The sequence below is a fragment of the Podarcis pityusensis genome (genome assembly GCF_964106645.2).
Source record: "Podarcis pityusensis genome assembly, chromosome: 6".
In the NCBI taxonomy this organism is placed as follows: domain Eukaryota; kingdom Metazoa; phylum Chordata; class Lepidosauria; order Squamata; family Lacertidae; genus Podarcis; species Podarcis pityusensis.
The window spans coordinates 19,734,943-19,757,711 of record NC_138030.1 but is presented as its reverse complement, the minus strand read 5'-3'; the positions used below and the strand labels follow the sequence as shown (position 1 = coordinate 19,757,711).

General features: G+C 42.8%; 2 protein-coding genes across 6 annotated transcripts in view; one reads left to right on the top strand and one right to left on the bottom strand.

The window, feature by feature from the left end:
* Nucleotides 1–6,975, top strand: part of STAU1 (staufen double-stranded RNA binding protein 1) — a 40,354-nt gene extending 33,379 nt beyond the window's left edge. For all 4 annotated transcript variants that reach the window (XM_081011192.1, XM_081011193.1, XM_081011190.1 and 1 more), the window contains 5 exons: nt 1,421–1,493; nt 2,432–2,748; nt 3,777–3,899; nt 4,814–4,899; nt 5,968–6,975. In XM_081011192.1, coding sequence (XP_080867318.1) covers nt 1,421–1,493; nt 2,432–2,748; nt 3,777–3,899; nt 4,814–4,899; nt 5,968–6,055 — 687 coding nt within the window. In that variant the 3' untranslated portion in view covers nt 6,056–6,975. The remainder of the gene's footprint in view (nt 1–1,420; nt 1,494–2,431; nt 2,749–3,776; nt 3,900–4,813; nt 4,900–5,967) is intronic.
* Nucleotides 4,909–22,268, bottom strand: LOC308480136 (retinol dehydrogenase 10-like). Of its 2 annotated transcripts, XR_013987932.1 has the most exons (6): nt 21,604–22,268; nt 18,863–18,961; nt 18,023–18,168; nt 10,834–10,965; nt 9,282–9,523; nt 4,909–5,180 (listed from the first exon to the last, which is right to left on the bottom strand). XR_013987932.1 is itself a non-coding variant. In XM_081011508.1 (5 exons), the coding sequence occupies exons 1-5, from the start codon at nt 22,147–22,149 to the stop codon at nt 9,445–9,447; spliced, it is 1,002 nt and encodes a 333-aa protein (XP_080867634.1). In that variant the 5' UTR covers nt 22,150–22,268; the 3' UTR covers nt 5,969–9,444. The 2 variants fall into 2 exon arrangements, 1 of the variants encoding a protein (XP_080867634.1); XM_081011508.1 differs by lacking the exon at nt 4,909–5,180 and having other exon boundaries at nt 5,969–9,523.
* Between the last annotated feature and the right edge of the window lie 501 nt (nt 22,269–22,769).

Genomic DNA, 22,769 nt, shown 5'->3' with positions numbered 1-22,769 from the left:
TTGTTCTTTCCAAGTTGTAGTCCAATTTCCTCTTGTTCCGCTGCTAAAACGTTCTAATTCAGAAGTTTAGTAACTCTGCAGGGATTATTGTTATTCAGGAACAAAAACTTGCGTTCAGTCCCTTCCTTTCTTCAATAGAAAATTCTATTGTCTCCTTTAGCTGAACACCCTGTAGACAAAATATTATTTCCGTTTTGCAGCTTTCCCAGAAGATAACCAGTCCTGTAAAATTCCAATGGTATTTTTCCACTTACGACCATCTTTGTAATGTCCCGAAACTCCTCTAGGGGGATTGTTGTAACTTTGTTTTCTCTAGTCCAAAAGTCCGATTGTTATCCATGTTTTCGCCATTTTGTATCCAAGTTTTAACGGGTTATAGCAAATTGTAACAAATTTAACCAGCAAAGTTCTCATAATAAAATCCTCTCTGCTTTCCGACTTTGACAGCTACTTTGACAGCTGTCAAAATCTCCGACTCTTTTCACCAGGCTCTCTCTTCAATCACCCCGGTTCCCAGGGGGGGGGGTTACGTTTCCCTTCTCCCTCAATTCTTCCTCCAGCACAGTTCTTGTAGTTCCCCATCGTGGAATTCTTAGTTTTTATCAGCAATACAAATCTTTTTGGACCTTGGTTTCCCCATCCTTGTTTTGGAAGGTTTACAGTAGGGAGGGGGACTGACTTCCTTTTTGGATTCCCCCCCCCGCTCGTGTCCAATCCGAAAAAAAATTCTTTTTTTCTCCTTTTGAACCCGGTTTCCAAATTACTCACGGGTTGTTGTTAAGAAGTCCGAATTTTCAATGGAAGAAGTCAGCGCTCTCCGCCGGATGGCATGCGGCTTCGCTCGGCAGGGATAGCAGAGGACTCAAAGCACCACGCTTCTCCCCGGCACCCGATCCGTAGCCTTTAAAAAGGCTCCTTCACGAGTCGGGAGGGCGCTAGCGGTGCCAGCCGAGTCTCCATGTCCATGGCCTCCGTGGCCGTGGTTTTTAAGGGTCCCCGCATCGCCGGTGCGGTAGGACCCAGCCCCTGCCGAGCAGGCTCCCTCCGGAGCTCGGAGGGAGTCCGCCATTCGGCGATGGCGCCAACCCGGAAGTCCCTGTTATTGTAGCATCTTAGCCCCCTGTTGTTGTACAGATGGACTAGTGCATATCCGCTATGGATATGGACACATTTCAGCAGGCCCCTTAGAGTGAAACAAAATGCTTGTGCCAACATTGCTGATGACCTAGTGTTCCATCAGGTGGCAATGAGGGCAAGTCTCATCTCTTAGGTTCAGAGGGATGGCCCTAGTTTGTTGATTTTTGCTTTTGGGGTGGTGTAAGAACAAAGTGGTGTAGCCTTTGTTTAGAAAGGTTGTTAGAAACGCTCGACTCTTCAGTGCAGTGGCATAACAACTCCAAATAACTCTCTTTTGTGCTAGACGCCAGTAAAGAAGCCAGGTGATGGAAGAAAAGTAACGTTTTTTGAGCCTGGCTCTGAAGAAACATCTGCTAGTAAGTGACCTTCATTTCATTCTTATTTTATTTTATTTTATTGGTATGATGGCTGTACCAGAGCAGATTGACATTCCGTGATTTCAGCCATCAAGAATTCAAGGTCAGTTAGGGCATACTATTTGGTTGATAGTTACTAGGCATTAAATAGGTATAATGGGTCACCCAGGTAGACCAGGGGACACTAGGGCTTGGCGATATCTGGTTTTCAACAGTGTGTGTTTCAGCAGCTAAATATCACAATATACCAATATATCACGATGTCTGAAATAAGTATGGAGCTATTTAGAGTCATTGGCTGGCTTCAGTTTTTCCTGCATCATGATTTTTGCCAGTACCCGCTCTTGTGATTTGCTGCCCCCTCCCTGCATGAGGCAGGGGGAGAACTGAAATGGCAGAGTTAACAGGGCTGCAGGAATCGAGAGAAGCTTTGGGTGGCTTTATAGTTTTCCCCACCTTGTGATTTTTGCATAGCATGCACACACATCTGTGAAAATAAGTTTGCTGGCCCAATAATATAAAGTAAATAAAGGTTTGACCATTTGCTTATTTCCCAAGGTATATTTCCAGAGCAATGCATGCGCAGAGGGTGATGCAAGATTTATTTATTTTTTTAACCCACTCTGATAAAACTAAAATACTGATTTATTTATTTTTCTATTTGGAAAAGACTTTCAAAGTTTCAGCTCATATCAGGCATTGCTTGGGACATGAGCCTTACTTTTTGCAAAGTGCTTTGACAAAAGCAATGTGAAATCATTATCAGAATAAAACACATTAGACCCAGAAGGAATGTTACCATCTTGCTGAAGGCCAGGATAGGGTTTGCATTTCAGAAGTGATTTTGGATTTTCTACTCTGTGATCTGCCATTTTGTGTATGACCCAGACCCTTGCCAATTAATGAAACTTTTTTTGTTTGTTCTGTCTCGTTACTAGGTAATAAAGAGGATGAGTTCAGGATGCCTTATCTCAGCCATCAGCAGCTTCCTGCTGGCATTCTTCCCATGGTCCCTGAGGTTGCACAGGCTGTAGGAGTTAATCAAGGACACCACACCAAAGAGTTCAACAGGGCAGCCCCCAATCCTGCCATGGCTACTGTGACAGCTATGATTGCTAGAGAGCTATTATACGGTGGCACTTCTCCTACCGCTGAGACCATTTTAAAAAACAGCTCCTCGGGCCATGTGCCCCACGGACCTCTCACTAGACCTTCCGAACAGTTGGACTACCTTTCCGGTGTTCAGGGAATCCAGGTAAATCAGTTGCAAGCAGCATAATTCAAGGTGTCTCTTCATAGGATTTGACTTGCTCAATAAAAACCTTGTTTCACAAAACCACATGGGGCGGGTACCAATTCATGCATGTCAGCCTTCTGCCTAAGACAGAAAGTTTCCTATGTTTTTGGAGTTATTGTTGAAAACCAATATGTTACATTTTTAAAAATGGAACGTTTCCCAGCTAGTATACAACTTGAAGGCTGTTCCTATGGTTATTTTGAGCGTTGTCTTTTTTCTCACTCAACAAAAACATAGCCCTGTCCATCAGACACTGCACTTAAATAACTTCTGTTCATCTCTGTATGGCTTGCGCCAGAGCCTCTTCTCTTTGAAGAAGAAGAAGAAGGCTCATGCAGTTGAAGTGTATGTCTGAATTTCTACCTTGGAGACATTTAGATTCAGCATACATTTTGACTTGTTTTCCATTCTTACATGTGTACCCATCAACATGATCAGGATATTTATGCAATTGACTCTTTCTGGGCTAGGCTCCCCTGCAGGTGAGAGCTTCCCCCAGTTTTAGAATGTTGCTGAGGAAGCAATCTCCTTGCATATAGGGAAGTAGCATACTCCTTGAGATGCTTAATAAAAGCCCTTCCTGGTGTACCACTTTCCTACATAGAGGACTATTCTAACAAGTAACAATTCACATGAGTAGAGTGTGGGGAAAGTGATTTGAGGTTCCAGGGGATAGAAATCTCCCAGCTCCCAACAACAAAAAGCCAGGCACACTAAAACCTTTAGCTTATATAAAAGTTTGGCCCACCTCCAGTTCTCCAGCACATGCAGAACACCTGAAAGATAGATGAGGTTTTTCTGTTCTTTTCCTTTCACTGTGGTTTGGATTAGACAAGAACAGGGATCTTTTTCTGTCTGGGAGAAGCTCCTGCTTGTTACCATATCAATGTTGCAGCACTAATGAGAGTTCTGGGGAGCAAATAAGAGCTTGCTTAGAGGGTTGGGGGACACCTGTTTGGAAATAATTCAAACTTTCTTTTTCTTAGGTTGAATACAAAGATTTCCCCAAAAACAACAAGAACGAATTTGTGTCTCTTATAAATTGTTCCGCTCAGCCGCCACTGATCAGCCATGGAATTGGAAAAGATGTTGAATCTTGCCACGATATGGTAAGAGAACGTGGAGCTGATTTTATATAAATGAATTGTGGACCAGTCATTAACTTCCTCCAATGTGATCACTTAAACATTCAGATGGATGGGAGTCTAGATTAGGCATCTTCAGGTTTTTTCTCCTTGGGTCCAAGAGAAACCCATTGGAGCGATGACAAATGTTGACTAATGGAGGACAGTTTGTGAAATGTGTAGGTGTCTGTTGCTGCTCTACTTGAGGGAGCCATTGTGAATTAGGAACCAGCACACTTTCCCATTAAACAACAGTATATCTTCACTGAGCCAGCTGCTTTTAAACTCTCCGAGATGCACCATCCTAGTAGATTTCACTGCTCAAATTTCTCATGCTGCTGTGTCTTACAAAAGAGAAACCTACAGTGGTGCAAAGATTTTTGTCGTAGAAGCCTTGACTTCAGTCCTAGTTTCAGAGTTCTGAGTCAGCCAGAACTTGAGGCTACATACAGGGCATTCTTCCCATGCTGAGCCCTGGTTCTTACATATACATACCTAACTTGCCCAGTTTGTCCATGAGAAATGATCTTCATTCTGTGCAGCTTGGAAATGGGAAAATGGCAAGTCTGCTAATTGAGGCCACGGAAATCCTGTATGGAACTAATCCTTTTCATTTCTGTGTACATGACCAACTTTAGCAGAGTGTTGAGTGTTTTTAATACACATTGCCCAGTATTCTTCCAGCCATTTATCATAACATGCATCCATTATTTATTTATGAGCATTGATAAACCACCTAACATTTCAAAAATATCTCAAGTAGCATACAGTCTAAATAAAAAGAAGAAATCATTGAAACAAAAATACAACCTAAAACCAGTAATATAAAAGCTTAATTCAGTGACTTCAGACACGTAAAACATCCATGTTATATTTAATTCAATCTTTTCCTTCTCCAGGCTGCATTAAACATCTTAAAATTGCTGTCTGAGTTGGACCAACAAAGTACAGAGATGCCAAGAACAGGAAATGGACCAATGTCTGTGTGAGTGAAAATGATCATTTCTAGAGTTTACCTCCTTTTTTACTAAACAAAAAACCCAGCCACAACGTTCTAACCGTTTCACAGAAATATCACTTGCCTTTAGAGGAGTATTTGTTTACATGGAGAGTTATAAAAATCAACCTTGTATCACATTGGCAGATGAGTGGGAGAGCAGGTTTATGCCCAGCCGTTGTCCATTTAATATCACAGCTAGTCTAGTTTCAGTTTCTTCCAACAACATGTCCTGTCGTTTGTGTTTCTTTGAGGTTTTGAATGTGTTGCTGTAAGCAGAACATCATTAACTCTACCCATTCTCAGGGCGTGCTTTGCAGAGTTGTCTTAAATAAATAATAAATATTTCATTTTATTTTTTATACCCCACCCTCCCCGGCCAGAGCCGGGCTCAGGGCAGCTAACACCAATAAAATTACAATAAAACATAATGGGGGAGGGGCAAACACCCCCCCCCCAAAAAAACCCCAATTTATTAAAATATGGGTTAAAATACAATTTAAAATGCAGCCTCATTTTAATAGTAGCCCATAAATCGAAACCATAAAGGGAGGGAAACGTAAGGGTCAGACTGAGTCCAAACCAAAGGCCCGGCGGAACATCTCTGTCTTGCAGGCCCTGCGGAAAGATGTCAAGTCCCGCAGAGCCCTAGTCTCTGGTGCCAGAGCGTTCCACCTAGTCAGAGCCAGTACTGAAAAGGCCCTGGCCATAGTTGAGACCGATCTAACCACCTTGCGGCTTGGGACCTCCAAAGTGTTGTTATTTGTGGACCTTAAGGTCCTCCGTGGGGCATAGCAGGAGAGGCGGTCCCATAGGTACGAGGGTCCTAGTCTTAAGCTAGCAGAGCAAATTTCTCTTGCCAGCACTAGCTTAATTGCATTACTGGCAGCGCATTTAAAGTCAATGGATAAATGCGACAGTGGGAGTTTGCTATTTCAAAGGAAATGTGCCTCTTGGCATGAGTTTGAAAGTGCCACAATTCTGGCTGAGAGATCCATAATCCCCAGCATGGTTCCTTTTTGGGGAAAAAACAAAACCTTTTTCTTTTTTTTCTAGATGCGTGAAGCAAGAAATGGAAAACGACCCTCTCCTCAAACCGGCTAGCTCAAACACTTTGGGACAAACACTGGACACCACTGCCTAAAAAAGGCTTGACTGGACCCAAACCTTGAAAGCACCAGAGAAAATCAAATGCTTCCTAATTAATGTAACCTAACTGTTTTAGAGCGCTACAGTTGTCACAATCCACTGTAGTATCTAAATCATAACCGTTGCTTTTCAAACAGTGATAAAATTTTTAGTTTCATTACATTGTTTTGAATGACACTATAAATTTTTCATTTAAAAAGAAGAGAAAAGTTTCTTAATTGTACCTAGAAATATAGCACAGTTTAGAAACTTTTGTTGTCTGATAACACTTACCTATGAACTAACTTGGGAAGATCATATCCATGTATATGTTTGGTCTTTTGTTTTTAATGAAATTGTAAAAAAATTTCACTGGAAACAACTGTGTGCCTGCCATTTGATTGAAAACAAAGCTGGCTAGGCAAGTCTAGCCTAATTATTGAACGGTTGAATAAATTACACATTTTAGGAATTTTAAAACTTCATTTGATCATTTTGATTTCTAGAATATTGGGGGGGGGGACTTGAATGCCGCAGAAGTTTAAATGGTCTCTAATCTTTGTTTTTTAAAAAAATTGTGTGTGTGTGTCTATATATAAAGGCACACAAACTCAGTACAGTACAGGATATGATCTCAATGTAGTGCATATAAAACTGCAGATTGATTTTCCTTGAGTGCTTTATACTGTTTAATTACATCTCCATGTAGGGCTGAAAAAAATTACCTATGTTTATATATAAACTGTGTTGCTTTTGATGTTGTGTTTATTGCACACAGTGGTGTGTGCAATAAAGTTTTTGCATATGGTCCAGGTAAAGCACGATAGCCTTGCAAGTTAAGTACTGCTTCAGTTCATTGTTTACGCTGGAATTTTTTCTCCCCATGGAATGTAAGTAAAACTTAGTGTTTGTCACCAATAAATGGTAAATACTAAAGTGGTGGGTTTCTTTGTTCCCTGTGATATATATATATATATGCTAATATGAGCAAAGATGAAGGGCTAAACCTATAAAAGTTGGTGAGAAATCTCTCGACACAAATTGACCAAAAACTGAGGATATTCAGAATAATACTTTATATGGCAGTTTCTCTTAGTGCTCAACATACTTTACATACGTGTTCAGGAATCATTCCAACAATCCTGTAAGGTAGACCAGGGGTTATTCTCCGTATATAAAGGATTGGAAGGGTGTGTGTTAAGCTCATCTATGGTATTAACCATTACATTAGTACACTTGTGTCTTATAACAAGTATGACCTTCCCTGTCCACTGACTCCAGAATTTGCATGGAACTGTCTTAATGATTTTATTTCATAAGATTTATGTAACACTTGATTTTTTTTTTTTTTAAAAAGAACCCAAATCTCAAAGCAGTTGTAACAACTGCTAACCCTAACCCTAACCCTTCTTGCATAACATTATTTGTATTTTTCACTGTTTCTTCAGCTAAGGTTTAGCTTCCAATTAATGCCGGGAATCCATCTTTTTGTAGCCTGACGCTGATTCACTAAGGCTAAGTTGAGTGCTCCTAATTCTAAGTTCCTTCAGCGTATTTTCAGGGTATATTCAATCAAAGGTTAGGCTTATTTTTTCCATAGCTATGGGCATTTCCCTTTATCTGCAGGGTGTGCCTGAGTTGAGTGATGTACAGATAGTATCTTCATATACCCGATTCTACTGAATCTCCTTTTACCTTAATGGGGCCTATACAAAATGCACTGAAATGAGTAGGGAAGGCAGCAGCATTTGATAGGTTGAATCATCTCAAGGCTATTACAGAATGGCTTTTTGGATACTATTTTTGTTGTTTATGCCATTTCCCCAGAATCTTAATGGTCTTATACTTGGCAAAAGTGAATTTTTACATTAGTTTAGATAACTTGGGTGTGCTATTTTCTTTTAATGTACTTTGTTCACACAATCCACTTCTTTGTACAGGTGTGGGTAGGGGAGAAGATAACCTTAATGGCTACATAAGAATACTGTTACTGTTCTTGTATAGTTGGTGTATAACCTGGCCAAGTTGTAAATAATATTCTGAGTTTGTATCACTTCAGTTTCCATACACATAACTGGTTTTCTGACACTTCCCACAGAGCAGCAAAACATCCCTGATGCCACCCATTATTAATGTTTTCCTTACATGTGACCTTTTTAAAAAATATGTTCAATTAAGCTCCAGTGTTACACTGCAAGCTTTGTAACTCTCTGACCATCTGTGTGGTGTACATGTGATCTGCATCATATCTTTTGACTGGCCAATACCAAGAGATACCAAATATCTCTTGACTGGCCGATGTCTTGGGACATGTTTCTATCCTACATCAGGGGAGTGGGACCTGTTAACACTCCAGACTCAACAGCCCCAGCTCACTTGCGAATGATCAGCTTGCTTCATGTCAATTTGTCTCCAGTGTCAGAATAGAGTTGGAAGGGACTACGAGGGTCACCTAGTAGTGCAGTGCAGGAATCTTGCCCAATGTGGGCTGTGAACATACGACCCTAAGATTAAGTCTCATGCTCTACCAGTTGAGCTATCAGAGCAATTACATGTCTTGAATGGAGTTGGTTGTGTTGGAACGCAAGATGAAGGGAGCTGCATTGTGGGAAGTTGGAAGAACAGATAAACAAGGTGGAAAATGCATAACTGTTTTATTTACATAGGCTTAGTTTCTTGAGCAAGGGCAGTAACATCCCACAAACATGTTCTGCCTGACTTGCTAGGAATGCGTAGCTGTTGTTAGAAATCCCCGTCTTCCGCATTAAATTCTACTTCCTAAAATGGCTGTATCCCTATTCCTTTCCATTCTCCTATATAAAATGAACAGCTGGAAAATAGGTGACCCAAAAGTGTTATCATGGGGATTAATACAATACACAGTAATGCATACTTCAGATCCATTGTTACAAGCTGCCTCCAAGGCCGGCATCATTCAACTCAGATTATATCTCTGCAGTGATAGGGAGCTGAAAATGAGGTTTATCAAGTCTGTTTCCTGAAGAAAGATTCTGGTGTATACCTCAGAATATAACGGAAAGTCAAGTGAAACACCCCCAAATAAGAATGGATGAAATATTGCGGAGGAGGGAAATCTCTTACCTGCTGTATCATTTGATCATTTGATACCTGCTGTATCATTTGATCTTTCTGAACGCTGAACGTTGAAAGAGATTCTCCAACAATTGTTCAATAGCCAAAGGCATAAATGCTCACAAAGAGAGCCCTTGCATGTACGTTACCTGTGCAAAACCAGAATATTCCAGTGAATCTTGAATGCCAAACTTTGATTTCATCTGTCCTTTTTGCCTGCATTTAGAATCGGAAATCTTGCTATCGAAGCTGTGATGCAAAAGGACAACACTTTTCCTCCTTTTCACCTTCCAGCCACTTAATGGTGATAGTTTATTTAGCTTTTTGTGGAATACATTTGTCCAGTCCCAGGAATTTTTGAATAAGAACTTGAACATCCCAAGGAAGGAGACTGAGGAAGAGAGAGAAGGAAAAATTGTAGCTTTGTTTAAAATCATCTCTGAAATATTGGGAGCACAAATAACAAGTCTCATTCCCACCCCTTATTTCAGGGTTGCAGAACCTGTCACTTCCCCAGATATTGCTGGAGACTGACTACAAACTTGCCATGAATTTGTGACATTTTGGTTGGGCATAGTAAAGTTATTGCCCAACTACGGATTTTGTCGTTCTGTTCTTATGAACCAACGGAGCTACCTTTTAGCTTTTTATGTGTTGTATCCAACTATTTGTCTTTATATCTGCTATGGCCTCCCTCCCACAACATGTTTGGAATGTTGCAGAATCGGGCCCTTTGGGGTGCTGCTATGAAATACAGGGTGAGTCTTTTAAAAGAGGCCCCATGGAACATGTGTACTCTGTATCCACGGGGCCTCTTTTAAAGGACTCACCCTATACATAGCGTTGAACTACGCTTCTAGTGAGCAGAAAGGATTTACCCAGTTATCACCCAGTCCATAAACAGAAACCAAAGTGAGGGGTTAGTGAGTCAGATGTGAAAAGGGACTTTCCTAAACTCAGGCATTTTTCAACATGGAAAGAATTACTACCAACAATAAACATTTTCCACCAGAGTCTTATTGTGTCTTAATTAATAATGTTTCAGTGTGCATCCCCTCCACATGAAAACTCTCCATCTTGGCTCTGGAGGAGAAGGGAGAGGATAGAGGGTGAAGAAAGAGTTGTGGGTGGAGGGGGGCTCTTTTCCCATCCTTTGGACCCCCTGAGAAACTCAACAAACCTTCTGCACCTGGAAATGGGTGTGGAGTGTGCAGGTGAATAGAACACATATGTGAGCAGCCGAGGAAGGACCCATCTACCTGGAGAATGCCCATAAAAAGCAAGTCTAAAATGTGAAACTCAAGTGATATGATGTCTGCTGCTTCCAGGATCTTGGGAGACTTGTGAATGAACTGAGAGTTTGTTTGGACCTTGGGTGAGAACTCAGGAGATTGAGAGAGACAGTGTGTCAGAAGGAAAATGAAGTGATACTGATTTATATATACATATTAGTAACTTGGTGTTAATGTAACATTTTTATAGGTTACTGATGCTGGCCTTGGTCCAACCAAAAGGCTACAGGATGGTCAATGAGGGCAAGGCAAGTGGGCTATGGCACTGAGGTCTGGCCTGACTCCTTGCTCATGAAACACTGCTTTAGCCTTTATTGGCTGCAGTAAACTCTCAACGCTGTCTAATTTTTCCACCCCTACCCCTATTAAGCAGTCATAGGTCTGCCAGTTCCTGAATATAGTGACTTACTTTTTTAAAATGGCCACAAGGTACAGCATTCTGGGGACGCAGATCACATGCTGATTCTGAAGTATTCTGTGCATTGCTGATTTCACAAAATGGTCTGGCCTTAAGGGAGAAAGTAGGGTTTCCAGTTCTTGCCTAGAAAAAGAAAAAATGCATATTGAGGGAAAGGAAGCAGTGTCAACTTTCGTGTTGAAAGACAGTGAGCATTGCTCAGTTCTGCTGCTCAAAACAAATTCCTGGGTGCAGAATTCTTTCTTGATGTGTTTCTTTTGGTCCAGGCTCCAGTTTGTGGATCTCAGGATTTAGGTTAAAAAGCAAGGTAGATCCTGCAAGGCTGAAGTCTGTCAACTGGTCCAGATCATTGATATTAATTGTGGGTGGGTGTGATTCTGTTTTGCTTTGCTCTCCTGTGTAATCTAGCTCTTGGAAACCAAGCCATGGGGCCCACCCTAAGCTAGAAACCTTTTGATTTTCCATCCTCGCAGATGAATCACTGTCCCTATTAACAATGTTCCAGGCTAACACTTTGCAGCAACCACTTCAGACAGGCTAAAAACATTATTAATTGCAGAAATGCATGAATCGTTGAACCAGAGTGGAGTCGCTGTAACAAAGTCTAAATATGGATCTGCTGATTCTGTTCTATATAAGGCGAGTTCAAGGTATCGCTACGGCTCGGCGAACCCTGTCATTAATCATGTGAACAATATATTCCCCTGCAAGTATTAAGCAGCTAAGGGATGAGTCAGTAATCCATGGGAACAATTCAAATTAAGTAAGTGGACATCTCTGTCACGGCTAAAATGGCCGCTGTTTCTTTAATGCGAATAAAGCTGGGTCAGCATGACTCAGCAGCTTGCAGCAGGTTGTATATATATAGTGAGAAATGTTAGTCCGAGACTGAGGCTGGTGTTTGGGTTGGTTAGTGCTGGTGTGTATAGTTATTCAGTCGTGTTTCGCACAAGGACTTTTAAGAATAAAACTCTGCAAGGATATTCTCGTGGACTCTTTTTGTGCCGACAAGGGTCCGAGGACCAGGCTGAGGAGACAAAGGGAGGTCAGAACCTTTTCCTCCTTTTTTTGCTTTTTACAAACACTGGCAGGTTATGGGCCCAGTGTTTCTGAGCATGTGCAGAGTGCAAAATGACTGACAGCATCTCAGCAGGGAGCTGGTGAGTCCTGGTGGTGCCTGGAGCCAGTGGCTGTGCGTTGGAGCAGTTGGTGGCAAGCTGTAACTGTCTGCAGCGACGCTGGAGCGGCTAGGATCTGAGGATCAGGAAACCACTCAGCGTTGGCTACTGGAACAGTTTGAACTGCTGGAGGACCACAGTAGGCGACTCACAGAGCGGCTACACCAGTTGCAGGGCCAGGCAGGACCTGAGGGTCAACAGAGGCAGCAGCTAGAAGCCGGTGAGTGCCAGCCAGGACCATCCAGTCAGACTCTAAAGAGAGAGTCAGGAGAGATTGCTGGAGACCCCACAGAAGGGGCTCAGCAAGCACCAGCAGAGATGGCAGATTTCCAGTCTTCCCAAGTTGTAAATATTGGGGGAGGCATCCCTTTTGAACTTCTCTCAGAAAACAACTGGCTGAGTTGGTCAATTAAAATGCAGCAGTTGTTAAGGAGAGATGGACTATGGGACTGTGTTGAAACTGAGGTTTCGAGACGGGACTCTGCTGAGAAAAAAACGGCTGGATGAAAGGGCCCGTGCCCAAATTATGCTGCGTTTGAGCAACTCTTAGTTATTGCATGTAGCAAATGCCAGCACAGCGTTTGAGTGCTGGAATTTATTAAGGGCAATGCATGTCAGAGAAACTGCTGGAACTATAATTTCTCTGACCAGAAGGCTGTTCAGGACTGTTATGAAAGAAGGTGAGAGTTTGGCAACTCATCTTCAAACGCTGAAATCTCTGTTTCTTCAACTACAGCAGAGAGGTAAGCGTTATGATGAGACTGACCAAACCTACATTATCCTTTCAAGTTTGCCTGAAAGCTGGTTGCCCGTGATTAACAGCATGGAGAGTATGCGTCCCCGAGATCTGACCCTTGAGTATGTGGTTGGAAGAGTGACCGAAGAAGCAGAAAGAAGGTCAGATAGGCTGAACTCCAAGAACGGAGGAGTTACAGCCGAGGGGGCCAGCAGCAGAATCTGCCAATGGAGCAACGCCAAGGTTTGGACTTGGCCATGGCAGTGAGGAGGTGCTATAGATGCAACCAACCCGGGCATCTCCAACGTCAATGCAGGGGAAGACTTCCAGGAGACAACGTGCAGCAGAGACAGCAATCGACGCAGAAACGTAAGCAGAAGGGGTTCTCTTCAGGGAAGAAGAACACGCGTTCTGCTCAGTTTGTTTCTGCATTTTCTCGAGAGGAGAGGAAGATACCTCGAGGAACATGGTTGCTGGACTCTGGGAGCAGTAGGATTATCTGCAACAGTTGGGAGGACTTTAAGACCCTGGGGAAGCCAGCTGATGGAAAGGACTCAATCTATCTTGCTGATGGTCGTAGAAGCAAGACTGATGGCCAGGGAACATGTTTCCTGCAGTGCTTGAACACTACTCTACCAGAGACCCTGTTTGTCAGCAGTTTGGACTATTGTTTACTGTCTGTAAGCTGTTTGATTAATGCAGGTTATAGTGTTAAGTTCACGCAGGATGGTTGCCTGATAAAGAATGGAACTCAGATATGTGGCCATGCAAAGTTGGAAAATGGGTTATATGTAATGCAGGACAAGTCTGTTAAAGCAGCCCAAGTGGTTCAGGATAATTTGCCAGTTCATAAGGGGTGTGTACATGAACTGCACAGAAAACTGGGTCACGCCAATTTCCGTGTGCTTTCAGAGATGCAAAAGGTGTGCAAGAACCTAAAAGTAAATAGCTATAACTGTTTCCTAGATTGTAATGTATGTAAAATGGCCAAATCTAAGAGGAAGCCTGTGGCTTCTAAAAGTGACAGAGTATCTAAAGAGGTTTTAGAACTTGTCCATTGTGATGTGATAGGTCCTTTTCCACAGAAGACTGAAGGGGGCGTCAGATATGCTTTTCTGGTAATAGATGACAAATCACGTTTTAGTTGCTTGTTTTTATTAAAGCAGAAATCTGAGTGTTTCCCCACATTCAGAGAATGGGTTGCCCAAGCTGAAAAGCTCTTCGCTCGGCCTGTTGTGCAGCTGCAAACAGATAGGGGCGGAGAATTTCTGAACAAACAATTTGGAGCATGGTTGCGACGTAAGGGGATCACTCATCGTTTGACTAACCCTTATAGCCCTGCTGAAAATGGTCTGTGTGAAAGACGTGGGGCTGTAATACAGTCAGTAAAGGACTGCCTGCTGGTGGATGCAGGATTGGGTCACAACCATAGGCTGTGGGGTGAGGCTTTTCTGACAGCGAACTTTTTGATTAATAGAACCTGGTCAAGCTCTATAAAAGATATACCTTATCGTGTGTTGTTTGGGAAAGAACCAGAGTGGAAAATGCTCCATAACTGGGGTTCTTGGGCACATGTAAATATCCCCAAAGCTCAGCACCAGAAAGGGGGCGCTAGAGCGCAGAAACTGCGGTTTGTGGGATATCAGTCCTATGGCAAAGGGTGGCGTTTCAATTTACGCCCAGGACGCGTGGTTCTGTCACGAAGCGCAGACTTTGCTGACCAGGACAGATGGACTGCGATCCATGCCAACCCAGATTGCCTACTGCCCCTGCAAGTAAGAGAAGAGGCTTCTTCTCAGCCATTGGCAACGCAGGAGCAGGATGAGGAGGAGGCACATATTTCCCCAAAAGACATGGCAATAGATAATACTTCTTCTCTAGAGGAAGAGGAAGAAGAGCCAGAGATAAGGGGGGAAGAAGAAGAAGAAGAAGAAGGGGGGAAGAAGAGCGCCTAGACGCTCCCAGCGTTCAAACAAGGGTGTACCTCCTCAGCGTTTGACCCTAGGAGGAGTGAGAGTATGCAATGTGAGTTGTGTGGAACCACAAAGTTATAATGAAGTCTTAGACTTACCCCCTGGAGAACGTGCTTTGTGGGAACAAGCTATGAAAGAAGAAATGGACTCTTTTAAACGTAACAAAGTGTTTGAGGTCATAATGCCGCCAACTGGTGGCAGAGTGGTGTCATGCAAGTGGGTTTACAAAAGAAAAACCCTTGCATCTAGGGAACCACGTTTTCGAGCCAGATTAGTAGCCAGAGGGTTCACTCAGATTAAAGGGGAGAGTTATGATGAAGTGTTTTCTCCCACTGTAAAGAGTGAAACTTTTCGTTTAATGCTTTCCATTGCTGCTGTAAGACAACTAGCAGTGCACCATTTTGATGTTGATGCTGCATATCTGCATGCAAATTTAGACCATGAAGTGTTAATGAGACAACCCCCTGGGTTTGAAGAGGGGAATGGTGCAGTCTGGCGTTTGAAAAAGGCTGTTTACGGTCTCAAACAAAGTGGAAGGTGTTGGAACCAGTGTTTAAATGAAGCCCTTGTAAAACTTGGTTTTAAAAGGAGTGTGGCTGATCCATGCCTGTACACCAAGGGGACAGGCAACAAATATCTAATGCTCTTAGTCTTTGTTGATGATTTGCTTGTAGCAGGGAGTTCCACAGATGAGATCCAGAAGCTCACAAGTCAACTGGAAAAGAGGTTTAAGCTTAAAGCCTTAGGGCCTGTAAGCAATTACTTGGGAGTAGAAGTAAGGCAGGAAGCTGATGGAAGCTTCCTATTGAGCCAGAAAGAGGAAATTATTCATTTTATTGAGCAGTTTGGCATGGAAAACTGCAAGCCAGTTCAAACTCCCATGACACCAGATTTCCCAAAGACAGTGTGTGATGATGAATTTGATCAGCCTGAATTGTATCACTCAAAAATAGGATCACTGTTGTATTTAAGCCAGTGGTCAAGGCCAGACATTGCATGTGCTACAAATGTTCTGAGCCAACGTGTATCTAAACCCAGTACTGCCGATTGGTGTGCTTTGAAAAGGCTTATCAGATATCTAAAGGGGACATTAAATGTATGTTTGAAGATATCTAGTATACAAGATGAAAAACTAGAAGTATTTGTTGATGCGGACTGGGGAAGCTGTGTAGCTACTAGAAAATCTACAAGTGGAATGGTTATGATGTTTGCCAATTCCATAATTGGATGGAGGTCAAAGAAACAAGGATTTGTTGCGACCTCATCCTGTGAGGCAGAATATGGGAGCCTATCGCTAGCATGCAACGAAATCATGTGGTTTATACAGATACTAAAAGATCTAGATTGTAAAGTAGATTTGCCTATCCAAGTGTATGAAGATAGCCAATCGTGCATTGCATTAGCGGGCTCGGAAATAATGAAATCCGCATCAAAACATATTGCTATCCGTCATGCGAATGTTAGAGATTGTGTACAGAATGGGGTAATCAAACTGGAGTATTGTCAGTCACGAGATAATATTGCTGATTTGTTTACTAAGCCTTTGCCAGCAACATGCCACAATGAATTAATGACAAAACTGGGTTTATGTATATAAAGTATGTATGTATTGTTTCTGTTGGGGTTTTTTGCATTTAAGAAACAGAAGGGGTGTCACGGCTAATATGGCCGCTGTTTCTTTAATGCGAATAAAGCTGGGTCAGCATGATTCAGCAGCTTGCAGCAGGTTGTATATATATATAGTGAGAAATGTTAGTCCGAGACTGAGGCTGGTGTTTGGGTTGGTTGGTTGGTTAGTGCTGGTGTGTATAGTTATTCAGTCGTGTTTTGCACAAGGACTTTTAAGAATAAAACTCTGCAAGGATATTCTCGTGGACTCTTTTTGTGCCGACAAGGGTCCGAGGACCAGGCTGAGGAGACAAAGGGAGGTCAGAACCTTTTCCTCCTTTTTTTGCTTTTTACAAACACTGACAAGCTCTCCATTCCTTCTTTCTCTGCCTCAGGCATCACACTGAATATTATTAAAGCGTGGGAAGGTGGTAATCTCTCTTCTCCAGCTATGTAGTTACAGAACAGGGGTGAGGAAGCTTTTTTAAACCAAGGGATGCATCTTCTCATGGGTATCATGCCAAAAATAGTGGGCAGAGGCGAGCGTAGGAAGGGGTGGGTGCAGGATGTGGCACACCCTGGGTGTCACCCTGGGGGGGGGTGTGACAAATTGGCACACCGCGGGGGTCGGCACTTACCACGGGGCCTGGCCTGCAGCGCGCCCAAACCACGCATCTCTTCTGGGAGTGATGCGGTGGCTTGGGGCCCCGTGCTGCCTGAAACGGCAGTGTGGGGCTTGCATCCACCAGGCGGACACCATGGGCAGCTTGCCACACCACCCCCCTGGACGGATCGCTGTGGGGCACCCGTGCATGGATTGCCATGGCACCCCCTGTGATGCGCCCCTATGTGCAGATTGCAACCCTGCCCCCGTGAGGCGCCCCCATGCCGGATCACCCCGCCCATGCCGCTCCAGGCGCCAGAGCAGCTTAGCTATGCCCCTGGGCAGAGAGCCAGTGTGGTGTAGTAGTTAAGAGCGGTAGACTCGTAATCTGGTGAACCGGGTTCGCGTCTCCGCTCCTCCACATGCAGCTGCTGGGTGACCTTGGGCTAGTTACACTTCTTTGAAGTCTCTCATCCCCACTCACCTCACAGAGTGTTTGTTGTGGGGGAGGAAGGGAAAGGAGAATGTTAGCCGCTTTGAGACTCCTGAAGGGGAGTGATAAAGCGGGATATCAAATCCAAATTCTTCTACTTGTGCAATGGAGGTGGCTCTTTGTTTGGTAAGTCACACAAAAGCCAGAGGTGAACACACACACACACACCTGGAAGACTGCATTCAACCCCCCAGGCCTACTGTTTGCCACTCCTGTTATAGATGAATATATACTAAATTTCAAAAGCTGACGATAGGAGGAGAATTTTGTGCTAGGGGATTTCAGTCGAGAGTAGAGTTCACCTCACTTTATGCCAGAGTTCTGGCCTGGGGAGATAAGAAGCCTCTCCCCTGATGGCATCATGTCCTGATGATGCCCTGTTTGGTTACCAGAGGTGGTATTTTACGTAGGTTAAAGGCTGGAACGTCAACCAACCAACCATTCGTGTTATTTGTATGCCCCCTTTCCAAAGTCAAAACCGTGCTCAAGGTGGCTTGCAACATATATATAAATTAGAAACCTATAAACATAGCAAAAGTAGTCATAAAAAGTGAACAAACAAAACATCAAAACTGAGTGCAGCGTTACCTGATTCTACAGCCATGGAACATGCCAGTGTCCGTGAAATATGGACAAACGAGGGTAGTCTTCACACCACTGACTCTCTTGGCTTTCAGCTCATGGCTCAGAGCTTCATGGAATCCAACCACGGCATACTTGCTAGCGCAGTAACCCTGAGGAAACAAGCAACATTTTCCCGTTTACATGCTTAACTTAATATAATAATAATAATATCTTTATTGTCATTGCCCCCTTCGGGGACAACGAAATTACTTGACTGCTCCATAAAAACTCTAATTAATCAATACAGTATAATACAGCAAGGGAGATTAGATGACTTTCAAAGTCCGGGCTTCCCATTCAGGGCCGAGATCGCTCTGGAGAAGAAGCTGTTCTTAAGACGGCTCGTTCTTGTCTTCATCGTCCTGTATCTCCGTCCCGACGGCAAGAGCTCGAAGAGACAGTGACCAGGATGCGATGGATCTTTTACTATGTCCAGTGCCTTCCTATGGCACCTTGTGGCATAAATCTGCTCTAAGGTGGAGAGTGGGCAGCCAACAATGCTCTCTGCTGCCTTAACAACCCTGCACAACCCCATCCTGTCCTGGGTAGTACAGCTTCTGTACCACACACATAAGCCATAAGTGAGCACGCTCTCAATGGCACAGTGATAGAAGGCAAGCAGCAGTTTCTGGGGCAGTTTAGGGGCTTTACCACTGTTTTAGTAAGACCCTGCAATGTGAGAGATGCCCTGCATCATTAGTGATGCTTGGCCTTGGGAACCGATGGATTATAGACATAAATCATGCAAATGTCAAAGTGGCAATTTAGCTTTTGTGAACTTCCGTCGACGTGTCGCTTACCAACCTCCAGACAACCTGTTGCAAAAAGTCCAAATGATCCTGCGACTGTCACAATGTGGCCATGATCTCTCTCAATCATTTGTGGAAGAAAAGCCTTGACTGTCTGCAAAAGGGGATAAGAGTGTTTTGATTATACTCATGTTTCCTTTTTGTGTGTTCAGATTTGCAACTAGTAAGCAGCAGTTGTAATGTTTGAAGGCCTGCTTTGCAAAGGTACCAGCAGAATATAAGAACAAATCTGTTTAGTTTCTTTTATTATAAATATGTAAACACGCGCACGCGCACACACACTACAACTGTCCTATTAAATATATCATTGTATACACAAGTGTAATATTTCTTACTTTTGATTTCTTCTAAGCTTAGCTCTTATTCACACCAACTTTTTTTTAAAAAAAGCTACATGTATTTCATCAGTATTTTTTATTATTTTAGAAATAGAGATCAAAGTAGCTCCATTTTCTTTCTATAAGCAGAAATCTGTTTAGTTTTTTTACTGTTACAGGATACAATGTAGGTAAAATTATTGGTGGCTATTAGTAGTAGTAGTAATAATAATAATAATAATAATAATATATTTATACCTTGCCCTTCTAGCTGAGTTTCCCCAGCCACTCTGGGCGGCTCCCAACAGAATATTAAAAACATGATAAAACATCAAACATTAAAAAATTTCCCTAAACAGGGCTGCCTTCAGATGTCTTCTAAAAGTCAGATAGCTGTTTATTTCAACTGACATCCGATGGGAGGCCCTTCCACAGGGCGAGATGTTTGATGTTTTATCATGTTCTTGATATTTTGTTGGGAGCCACCCAGAATGGCTGGGGAAACCCAGCCAGACCAATGGGGTATAAATAACAAATGATTATTGTTATTGTTATTTTATTTTCAAGTTGAACAAACCCAAGCTTAATGCAGACAAGATGCAAACACTCTGGCTTGGAGTGACTGGAGGTCTCTGTCTGTTTTCCAAAGATGTTCTGACTAATTGTTAACCTAGAAAGAGGAGGAGCCACCACAACTTTGCTTTCATCCATGTATTTCCCAATTTCCCTTTTTCATCTTCCAAGTAAGAAACATTAATGCCTATTCAAAGTTCCTTCAGAAATTTGAGTCTTAATGGCACATGTGACAAGGATAAAAGAGTGTAACGAGATTAGTTTTCATTGCAATCCTCTTAAAATTGCCCTCCATTTGATTGTCTCGCCATCTTTTCAGGCTCTGCAAAGTAGGATTAATGAGAGCCAGGCCATGTTCTGCAAGACGGAACTGATAAGCTGCTTTTCAGAATTAGCTGCTGCAAAGCTACCCATCCACACTGCATGAGTGAGCAGGGCGAACTTGATTGAATAATTACAAAATATAGCCCTTTGCATAACTCCTTGGTCATATCCGCACCATGACTTTAATGTACTCTTCTGCCACTTGAACAGTCATGGTTCACCACCCTGCCAAGAAAAATGGGAACTCTCAGGGTGCTGAGAGTTGCTAGGTGACCCCCTCTCACAGAGTTAAAATTTCCAGCAGCTGTAACGAACTGCAGTTCCCAGGTGTGTGTTTTTTGAAGCAAGTTAGTGCACTTAAAGTGGTATAAGAGTGCTTTTAAGGTGTAGTTGGGATAAGACACTTTATGTGCCAAACTGTATGAATATAGCATTGAACTTGCCAAGCAAAGATGAGAAATTTTGAGAAGAATTCAACATAGCACTATGGTGTTCATTCCACCAGCACAAACATTTCAGCTTTCCAGATTGTTATAAGATGTACATTTTTTGTTTCTTCAGCTTGTAAACCGCCTTGAGTATTGTAAGATAGAAAGCCAGTATACAAATTAAAAATGATGATGATGATCCCCCCCCAACACCTCACATGTGCTGTTCTGGGGTTTTCCCCGACAACACCCCACAAAAGACAATTTGTGAGGGGCATCAGGATGGGGGAGAGGGAGCCCTGTTGCACTAGTGGAAATCATTCCATGGGATTTTTCGTTGTGCGATCTGTTAAGAAGGCACCGGCCTTCTGCAGGGTTAAACTATTATTACAGATTTTAAAGCTGTTTCTAAGGCCAATGTTTAAATTCGTTTATAATATTTTTAGTCAGTTGTATATTTCTATTCATCGGTGTTATCATATGCTACATTGAATATTGTGATAGAAATATCAGAAATTTCATACTTGAATCATATAACATCTGATATAACTAATGTATTTTGAGCCACATACTTCATCATTTGCTGAGAAGCATATATCAAGAGTACACCCATCACAAAGTAAGGAAAAGAATGAAATTGCTTAAACTAAAGATGAAAATAAGAATATTATTACACTGATGTTTCCCAAACTAATTAATCTGGATTCTAATGTACTAACACTGCCATTCCCAGCCACCATTAATCAAACATATTAGAAAGGCATGCCAATAATCTATGAACATCTATCACCATTGTCACAGTTGTATTTATGGTCTAATTAGCCAGTGCCATGGATACAGATGGATTGGGAGGAATACTTCCCCAGTCAAAGAATTGCTTCTATATGCATCTTCCAAAGGTGCAAAAAGGGGCACTCTCTTCTGCTCCCCATCCCCCAGTATTTTCACAGTTGACACAGATGCTCTCTGCATGGATGTTTTGCACTCCAGGTGGTTGCATAGTTCATCTCCTCAGCTGGGCTATATTGACCATCAAGAGCTGCAAGTTCACAATTCAGCCTTCCTCTCATTCAGGAGCCTGAATACACACTTACCCAAAAGTGAGCATGGCAGTTAGTCCTCATAGTTCTTTCCAGCAGTTCGTCAGGACACTGTAAGATGGGCTTTCCAGCTACAATGCCAGCATTATTGACCAAGATTGTGACATTGCCCACATCCTTTCTCACATACTCGGCAACACTATAGACTTCTTCCTTCTGGCTCACATCGCAAGTATAAATGTAAGCCTTCGCTCCCAGCTTGCGAACTTCCCTGGCTGCATTTTCATTGCCTTCGGTATCTATATCCCACAAAACAAGTGTTGCTCCTCGTCGGGCAAATTCCAATGCAAAAAACCTCCCAATGCCAGTTGGGCTGGCTGCACCTGTTATCAGGCAGATTTCATTAGTGACTCTTTTCTCTGCAGGTTTCTTTACCCACCGAAGCAGAGCATGGATGATGTAGCCAAATACTTTAGCTGTAAGTATAAGAAAGTCTAAAACCACAGACATTGTCTTGGATCTCTGGGGAGACAGTAATAAGAATGGAAGCTCTGTAAGGCTAGTGCATTGAGAAGCCTTCGGACAATGCAATCCAGGCATGCTGTATTTATGGGGAAAGTAAGATTTAAGAGATTATAGCAACCACTACCACTAAGAAGGTGGAATTTGGACAACAATGAAGGCATTTCGTCAGTAATTCCCAAGCGGCAGGCTGGTACACGCTAGCTTGTAATGAAAGTACTGCTAGTAGGTTGTGATGGCAAAGCAATGGATTAAGAAACTAAAGTGGAGGAGACTCTTGAGAGTCCCATGGACTGCAAGAAGATCAAACCTATCCATTCTGAAGGAAATCAGCCCTGAGTGCTCACTGGAAGGACAGATCCTGAAGCTGAGGCTCCAATACTTTGGCCACCTCATGAGAAGAGAAGACTCCCTGGAAAAGACTGTGATGCTGGGAAAGATGGAGGGCACAAGAAGAAGGGGACGACAGAGGACGAGATGGTTGGACAGTGTTCTCGAAGCTACTAACATGAGTTTGACCAAACTGCGGGAGGCAGTGGAAGACAGGAGTGCCTGGCGTGCTCTGGTTCATGGGGTCATGAAGAGTCGGACCTGACTAAACGACTAAACAAGAAGAAGAAGAAGAAGAAGAAACTAAAGACTCCTATAAGAACAAAAAACCGACAACGAGTCACTGTTGTGGCCGCTCAGTCTCCACT

Excerpts from the sequence above, each read along its gene's own strand:
- LOC308480136 (XM_081011508.1), bottom strand. The coding sequence starts at position 22,149 with ATGCCTGGATTGCATTGTCCGAAGGCTTCTCAATGCACTAGCCTTACA. Across the intron at positions 18,962-21,603 it reads ACTGCCATGCTCACTTTTGG|ACAGTCAAGGCTTTTCTTCC; the intron begins GTAAGTGTGTAT and ends CCCCTTTTGCAG. Across the intron at positions 9,524-10,833 it reads CTTGTGGCCATTTTAAAAAA|TCTCCTTCCTTGGGATGTTC; the intron begins GTAAGTCACTAT and ends TCTCTTCCTCAG.